The sequence below is a fragment of the Orycteropus afer genome, unplaced genomic scaffold (genome assembly GCF_000298275.1).
Source record: "Orycteropus afer afer isolate SDZICR_OR568_19922 unplaced genomic scaffold, OryAfe1.0 scaffold00711, whole genome shotgun sequence".
NCBI classification, from domain to species: Eukaryota; Metazoa; Chordata; class Mammalia; order Tubulidentata; family Orycteropodidae; genus Orycteropus; species Orycteropus afer.
In genome coordinates, this window is record NW_006922298.1 from 287,467 (window position 1) to 296,772 (window position 9,306).

General features: G+C 37.0%; 1 protein-coding gene across 1 annotated transcript in view; it reads right to left on the reverse strand.

The window, feature by feature from the left end:
• APOOL (apolipoprotein O like) overlaps nt 1-9,306 on the reverse strand; it is a 108,964-nt gene that overhangs the window by 50,710 nt on the left and 48,948 nt on the right. The window contains exon 6 of the mRNA XM_042783166.1: nt 6,946-7,037. Within this exon, the coding sequence (XP_042639100.1) occupies nt 6,946-7,037 (92 nt within the window). The remainder of the gene's footprint in view (nt 1-6,945; nt 7,038-9,306) is intronic.

Consider the following 9,306-nt stretch of genomic DNA (forward strand, 5'->3'; position numbering starts at 1 on the left):
CCAGGTGCATCTCACTGGGTTTTAAACACTAGAGGCTCTGCCTCAAAACTCACGTCTATATGTCACCACAGTAGGACAAACCGACAGACGAGTTTGTCTTGCTGTTGGAGACCTCTTGTATCACCCCCACCTGGGTCCCTGTGGCTGATGCCGACGCTCATCAGACAACCCAAGTAGGTCTGACAATGTCTGGCCATACTTGCTTCTAAGGAGCATTCTGGCCACATATATTGCAGGACAGATTTGTTCATTCTTCTTGCAGTTCATGGTATTTTCAGTATTCTTCACCAACAGCACACAACTCAAAAGCTTCAACTCTTCTGCAGTCTTCCTGACTCATTGTCCAGCTTTCACATGCATTTGAGGAAACTGAAAATTCCATGGCTTGAGTTAGGCACACTTTAGTCTTCAAAGAGACATCTTTGCACTGCAACACTTTAAAGAGGTCTTTTGCAACAGATTTGCCCAGTTCAGTATGTTGTCTGATTTCTTGACTGCTGCTTCCATGGATGTTGATTGTGGATTCAAGTGAAATGAAATCTTTGATAACTTTAATCCTTTCTCCATCTATCCTGATGATGCTTATTGGTCCAGTTGTAAGGCTTTTTGTTTTATGTTGCGGTATAATCCATGCTAATATACAAGGTTGAGGATATATATATATGCTAATATCAGTCAGGACAAGGCCAGTGGCTGACTGCAGAAGACACCATTAGTTGTTCATATGCAAGTTCAAGTTGAAGGTGAAGAAAATTAAAACAAGGTCATGAGAACCAAAGTATGACCTTGAGTATGTTGTTGTTATGTGCCGTCGAGTTGGATCCGACTCATAGTGACCCCTCCTTGGGTTTCCGAGGCAGTATCACTACGGAAGTAGATTGCCCCATTTTCCTTCCGAGGAGTGGCTGGTGGGTTTGAACCACCAGCCTCCTGGTTAGCAGTCAAGTGCCTTAAGCACTATGCTACAGTATACCCTACCTAAATGTACAAATTATCTCAAGAACAGGCTTGATGTACTTAACACTGATGAGCTGTGGGATGACATCAAGAATATCATACATGAAGAAAGCAAGAGGTCATTAAAAAGATAGGAATGAAAGAAAAGACAAAAACAGATGTCAGAAGAAACTGAAAGTTACTCTTTTTTTGTGTGTGTGTGCGTGCGTGTGTGTATATATATTGTTTTGTTGTTGAGAATATACACAACAAAGCATACACCAACTCAAGTTTCTATATGTACCATTTAGTGACACTGATTACATTCTTCAAATTGTGTAACTATTCTCACTCTACTTTTCTGAGTTGTTCGTCCTCCATTAAGATAAATTCACTGACCCCAAAAGTTGCTATCTAATCTTTCAAGTTGCTTTTGTTTGATCCCATATACAAAAACCAAACTCACTGCCATCAACTCGATTCTGGCTTACAGTGACCCTGTAGGACAGAGTAGAACTGCCTCATAGGGTTTACAAGACTAAATCTTTACAGAAGCAGACTGATCTATCTTTCTCCTATGGAGTGGATGATGGGTTCGAATGGCTGATCTTCTGATTAGCAGCTGAATGCTTTAACCACTGTGCTAGCAGAGCTCTTATGACTCCATACAGACATTCTTAAAAGAGCAAAATGCTCAAACAAATGTTTTCTATTAGTTAAGTAAAACTGTTGTTTGGTTTTAAGAAGACTTTATGGGATATTTTTGGTCTAAGTTTTCAAGATTATCTCAGGGCAATAGTTTCAGGTTCCATCTGACCCTCATGGATTCAGGAAGCCTAGAGTTCATGAGAATTTGAAATTCTGTTCTGCATTTTCTCTCTTTTGATCAGGATTCTTTCATGGAATCTCAGAATGTTCAGTAACTATAGCTGGGCACCATCTAGTTTGGATCTCATGGCAAGGGGAGGCAATTAGCCACACATTCCCTATCTTCCTCCTATCCTAGACCCTCCTTCTTCCACTCTTGTTCTAGGCAAAGAGAAACCAACTGTTGTGCCTTGGATGGCCACTTGGAAGCCTTTAAGACCCCAGGCACTACATATCAAACTAGGAGATAGAACAGAGCCACTATACATGTTATTAGGTCATGAAATCATAGCCCTAAACCTCCAAACCAGGAAACCAAATCCCATGAGGTTTTTGGTTGTACATAAGCAGCCTCAGCAGCTACTCTTTTTTTTTTTTTGTCATTGTTGTAAATGTATCTATTACATAATTTTTGCCAATTAAACTTTTTACAGGTGTAAAATTCATTGACAGCAATCACAATAATCAGCTGTTCAACTCTACCCTTAAACAATATAATATTTTCATTACTGTTAACACCCCTTTTCCCCTTTCCCACAAGGCCTGGTACCCAATAATAAAATTTGCTCTCTATACAACGGCCTTTTCTAGTCTTGTTATATAAGTGAGTTCTAACAATATTTATCCTCTTGTAATTGACTTATTTCATTCAGTATAATGTCTTCCAGCTCCATCCATATTGTAGCATGTATTGAGCTATCATTTCTCCTATGAAATTTGCTTTTGCACGCAAAGGAGCTAAAACAAACAGAAGAAATGATTAAGTAAAAGAGTAAACAGAAGACTTCAAAGGGTGGCTCAAAAAAACAAGGTAAATAATTATATTAAATGTGTATTACACCAAAATGTGCAAAGACCTGAAGTTAGAAAACTAAAAGAAAAGAAGATGTGTAGCATTTCTCAAGCTAGAAGAATTAAAGATTCAGGTCTTAAGTTGCAATATTGTAAGATTTTTTGGACAAAAGATTTAATGCTGCTAGAAGCATCAAAAGAAGATGGAAGGAATACAGAGTTACTGTACCAAAACGAATTGGTCGATGTTCAATTATTTCAGAAGACAGCATATGATCAAGAACCAAAGGTATTAAGGGAGAAGTCCAAGCTGCACTGAAGGCATTGACAAAACAAAAGTCTCCAGGAATTGACAGAATACCCACGGAGATGTTTCAACAAATGGGTGCAATGCTAGAAGTACTCACTCATCTATAGCAAGAAATTTGGAAGACAGCTACCTGACCAAGTGACTGAAGAGATCCATATATGTGCCTATTCCAAAAAATGGTGATCTAAGGAATGCAGAAATTATCACACATCATTAATATCACATGCAAGCAGAATTCTGCTGAAAATAATTAAAATTAAAAAACAGCTGCAGCTGTACATTAACAGTGAACTGCTAGAAATTCAAGCCACATTCAGAACATGATGTGGTGTCCGATGGATCTTGGCTGAAAGCAGAGAAAGATGTTTATCTGTGCTTTATTGGCTACGTAAAGGCATTTGATTGTGTGGATTGTAACAAATTTTGGACAACATTGGGAAGAATGGGAATTCTAGAACACTTAATTATGCTCATGCAGAATCTGTACATAGACTGAGAGGCAGTCTTTCAAAGAAAACAAAGGGCTACTGCGTGGTTTAACCCTTTTAAGATAGAATTATTTTCTGCTCTTTTTTGTTCAAACCATGTTTTCAGTAATAGAGGGTATTTTCAAAGAAATGAAAATTTTTTTCTTAAGAAATATGAGTTTTGATACAATTCGTGGGACACGTGTACCAAGGGATCTTTGTATAATATAGTTATACAGGCCTCCACCAGATGGCAGCATGCACTACAAAAGGGATATCCCCAATAAATCTCAGAGGTAGAAAATGTAGGTAGGCGGCACTCTATGGTCCCTGGGTCACAGAAAGGTTAAAATTGGAAAAGATATGTGGCAAGGTTGTAAATTTTCACCATACTTATTCAATCTGTATGCTGGGCAAATAATCAGACAAGCTGGACTGCATGAAGACAAATATGACATCATGATTGGAGGAAGACCTATTAACAACCTGCAATATGCAGATGACACAACCTTCTTTGCTGAAAGTAAAGAAGACTTAAAGCACTTATTGATGAAGATCAAAGACTACAACCTTCAGTATAGATTACACCTTACCACAAAGAAAACAAAATCCTCACAAATGGAGCAATGAGCAATGTCATAATAAAGGAGAAAAGATTGCAGTTGTCAAGGATTTCATTTTACTCCAATTATCACCCATGGAAACAGCAGTCAAGAAATTAAATGACATACTTCATTGGACAAATTTGCTGCAAAAGATCTCTTTAAAGTGTTAAAAAGCAAAGATGCCACTTTTAAGACTAAGGTTTGCCTAACCTAAGCCATGGTATTTTCTTTCTTTTCTTTTTTTTTTTTTAAATACAGAATAAAGTTTATTAGTGTTTACCAGAGGTGGGAAGAAGGGAGAAAGAGGGAGGTTAATAGTGATAGAAATGTCACATTGATTAAGAGTTGGGTTGCATAGCCAAATATTGTAATTGCTGTCAATAAATTGTGCACTTGTAAAAAGTTGAATTGGCAAAAAATGCAAGAAAACAACAGCTCTTATCCAGCCTCTAGCCCCATTTGATGGATGGAGTACCTGAGGTAAGAAGGAGGCTGTGAACTACTCAAGGCCATGTTATGAGAATCCTGGCAAAACTTCCTGCTATTTTCAACCGCCTCATATGCATGTGAAAGCTGGACAATGAATAAGAAGAATTAGGAAGAATTGATGTCTTTGAATTGTGGTGGTGGTGAAAAATACGAAAATACCATGGGCAGCCAGAAGGATGAACAAATCTATCTTGGAAGAAGTACAGTCAGAATGTTCCTTAGAAGCAAGAATGGCTACACTTCACCTCACCGACTTTGGTCATATTGTCAGAAGGGACCATTCCCTGGAGAAGAATATGTTTGGGAAGACCTTCAACAAGATGGATTGACACAGTGACTGCAACAATGGGCTCAAGCGTAGCAAGAATTGTAAGGATGGTACACAACCAGGCAGTGTTTCATTCTGTTGTACAAAGGGCCACTGAGAATCAGAAATGACTTGACAGCATCCAACAACATGCTGTTTAGATGCGTGGACGGTGAAACTCTGGCTCAGTTACTTTGAACGTGTCATCAGGAAAGACTAGCTGCTAGAAAAAGACATCAATTTTGGTAAAGTAGAGAGTCATCCAAAATAAGGAAAATCTTCAGTGGGATGGACTAACACAACAACTAACACAACAGCCACAACAACAACAACAGCAAGCCTCGTCATGAGAACAGCGCAGAGCTGGGCAATGTTTTGTTCTGTTATATGTAAGGCCATGATTTGATGGCAACTAACAACACAATAATTTGCATACTTGTATATCTATCTATCTGTCTTCAAGGACAGATGCCTAGAATAACACTGAATTAAAAGTTAACATGAATATTTTTCTGTATGGGAGGATTTAGGGTGATTAGGTTTTTTTATTATTATGATTTTCTGTAATATTTAAATTACATAAGATAAGGAGGTATCATTATAATAAAACAAACAAAGTCATTACTTTAAAGGAAAAATAGGAGAGTCAGTTTCAGCATCATGCATCGGGAATGGTAATGAACAGGGAAACTGGACACCTGAAGTTGAATATGACCCTGGGCAAGTTATTCAGTATGAAGCCTCTCTGAGCTACAGTTTCCTTATTGGTATGAGAATATGAGAGAGTAGAATTAAATAAGCTCAAAGTTTTCTGCAGCACTCATGTTTTATGATTTTAAATGGCTAATTTCTATGTAACTTCTTAGGAAATTTTCAAAGTAAGTTCATGTCTTCTCTGGCCAATCATCTCAACTATGTAAGTAATGAATAATGCATTTTTTTGCTATCAGCTTTTATTATTATTATTATTGTGCTTTAGGTGCAAATTTACAGAGCAGAATTTGTTTTACATTCAACATTTTGTGTACATTTGGTTTCACTCCCCAATTACCATCCCCAAACCTAACTCACTCTCCTCCTTTCCCTTCCTAGTAACCACCCCCCCCCCATCCCTATCACAGTTATGCACTCCTGTGTGTTTTGCTTTTCCTCCATGTGAATGTTGTCCCTGGTGCCTTGTGGCTGATTGCTCCAAGGGAGGTATCTCCATAGAGTATGTGGGTGCATCGCCCTGGGTAGAGTGGTCTGTGTGTATGTCTTATGTACTATTGGGCTGAGAGCCAGCCCTTGGGAGTGAGCTTTATTCCATGCCCAACGTATATCCCAGAGCCATAGAGCTTCAACACATTACAAACTACATATGCACTATAACCTTGACATTCTCAAAATACTGAATAGGCAGTCTTGTCTACATCAATAATTAAAGAGAGAGAGGAAGAAAAATAATGAAAGAAATATAGCACTGAGAATACAAGTACAGAAAATCTTTCTGGTTAACACTACACACTACTTTAAATGTGCAGAGAAACTGCTGGCAATTAAGGGAAGAAGGAAAAGACTTCATTTCCCAAAGTACATGTGCTAAAGAAACACACTAAAATATTGACACAAATTGTTCAATTCATTAGGAAAATTTTCTGATTTGTAGATGAGCTCACAAGAGAACATAGAACAACTATAAGCATTTACGGAAGTGGTTTCTTAGTTCTGGGTGGTTTCAAAATTAAGTCTGTATATGTGTACTTTTTTTAGCTTCTGAATCCTTTTCTATGAATTGGTTGATTCTTACATTATGTCAATCTGTTGAACTGAACAGCTGCAAGCAGGTATATTTTCAATTAATTAAAAACTAAATTTTACATAGCTCACAATGAAGCAGTATTTCTCCCCATAAATTTTAATTCAGTGTCTCTAAACTTAATCCCCAAATGAATACTCTTCAATTATACTTCAATGAATTTGTTCTACTTTTTGTGACAATCATATAATTAAGAATAGCATGTACCATGCTGAGATGCTAATGTGATTTTGCCAAAATAAGAGTTGATAACAACTTTATGTATAATTTCTCTGAAAATTAAATGTTACAGGTGCCATGCAACATTAAGATATTGTCACACTTATGAGTTTAAACAAATATTGGAAAGTTGCCATCATTTAAAAAGAACTTACCTTTGCGATTATTACTGACTGAACTGGGTAGCAAACTGTTGCTCCTAAAGTGGTTAGTCCCAGTGGATAAGCAATTTTCTTAAATCTAGAACCTACAAAAGTCAAGCAAATTATTAAACTTCAAACCCATGCAACCAGAGACTTGATGCTTTTATAACCTCAGTGTTCTCTTTGTTCTCCTTTAAGTCATTATCTTATGTTAAATTGTTATTTATGTAATAATACTGATTAAGACAATAGCTAAAACATCCTTGAGGATTTCTCAACTTAATTAATAACACTTTGTTGCCGTGTCCAATTTAAGAAAAGTGTTCCAATCTTACACAGATAATTACCTATACAAAAGCGTTTACCAATTTTCTTTTTTAAAGCTAAGTATATTTTCATATCCTAAGAAACTCAAAGTTGTAATCACATTTTTCCCAAATAGCTAATAAAGCATGAAAATATAGAGAATTGAGTAATATGTTTGTAACACCATATTAAAATAAAATGGAGTCTCTTTTATGTATCTTTTTAAAATTAAGTTAGTAAGGTGAAATATTCAACTAACTAATCAGCTCAAAACCAAACTCACTGCCATTGAGTCAATGCGGGTTGCAACTCACACTGGGTTTCCAACCCTGTAAATCTTTACGAAAGGAAGTTTCTTCATCTTCCTCCCACAGAGCAGTTATTGGGTTTGAATCACTGACCTTTTGATTAGCAGCCAAATTCCTTAACCACTACACCACCAGAGCACCTTTAACTAATCAGTTATACACTTTAAAACGTACATAACTCATTCATGTCACTGATTTAGAATAATGAACTAATAATTTCATAATTACTAACTTGAGATAATTGATGCATTTCCCAAAGTGCCTTAACTAAGCATCTAAGAGTTATTTTCAAGCTGCTTTTTTTTTTCCTGTGGACAGTGAAACACTTTTCAAAAAAATCTACCAAACAGAACTTCACTACAAACTTCAATACATAAAACCTATACACGTGAAGCTGCTCTGGTTAAACTGGGGGGAGAAGCAGCTCAGAATTGAGCCAAGCCTGGATGGCTTTTCCCTTATACCTGTATCATCTCTAAGTACTTCCATGGAAACCTAACTTCTATAGAACAGTTTGAAACCCAGAGATCTAAGCTATAGATTACTTCAAACAGACTGCTGGTTTGAAACATGTATATTAATTATGGAAATAAATGCTTCTCTGGGTACCTTGGTCTCTTTAAATATGATCTGAGCAACTGGGTGAAGGGTTTCTTTAAATGAGGTAAGTACTTTTATTCTGTGGAATGGCTTTTACAAACCTCAGTTTAAAAGGAAACTACCTGTCTGGTATATCAATAAAGACTAAAGTGAAAAATAGCTGGCAATGTTTGCAGGCAACTTTGCGGTTTAGGGAAGGTAAAGACAAGAGACAATTTCTGTCAGATTTAACTACTATAGTCATGTCTACAGTAGACTGAATAGGTGGGCTGCTCAAACCTCTAGTTTAGCTTTCTTTAGACTGGTTTTTGTGTTACTGTGAAAGAGGGTCTAGGCATATAAAAACATGTTGTGGGTTGCCCCTTTACTCTAGTTCTACTTATTATTATTCCTGCTAAAACTGTAGTTTTGTCCTTGATTTTACTGTCCTAACATCTCTTGCTGTAGGTTCCCATGATTAAGCCAAATTCCCCTAACTGTTCTGCTTCTAAACTTGAAAAACAAAACAAAACAAAAAAACCCAAACACTGCCATGGAATTGATTCTGACTCATAGTGACCCCCTTTGGGTTTCCGAGGTGGTAAATCTTTACAGAAGTAGATTGCACAGTCATCCTTCCACAGAGTGGCTGGTGGGTTTGAACCACCAACCTTCTGGTTAGCCGTCAAATGCCTAAGGTACTATGCCATCAGAGCTCCTTTTCTTAACTTGAAAGGTCACAGTTATTCCTTCATGTATCATTAAAAAGGTTAAAAAGACTTACATTCATCCTCTCTTTATTTGACAGGAGAGGCCAATCTACAAAAACTAAATTTCATTCGGGTTCAACAGCCCTATTCCCACAATTTGGGAAGGACTTTAGACACAGCCACTACCTATGTGCTATTCACTGAATGATTTCAATTCTTTGGACTTCTACCAGAAACATAAGAGGGTAAAAATAAATCAGTAAGTTTTAAACTTGTTTTTGATGCCAATTCATCTTAAGGAACAAATTTTACATTCTGACCTATGATCTATCATACACATTAAGTTTTAAAATATTTAGCCTTTCTAAACACTGTGTTCAGCCAGGGGGCAGTTTAAGCATAGGCACTGAAACAAGGCGGGCTTGTGCTTACTCACTGATCTGCACTGAACACGTTCCCTTGTTACCCTA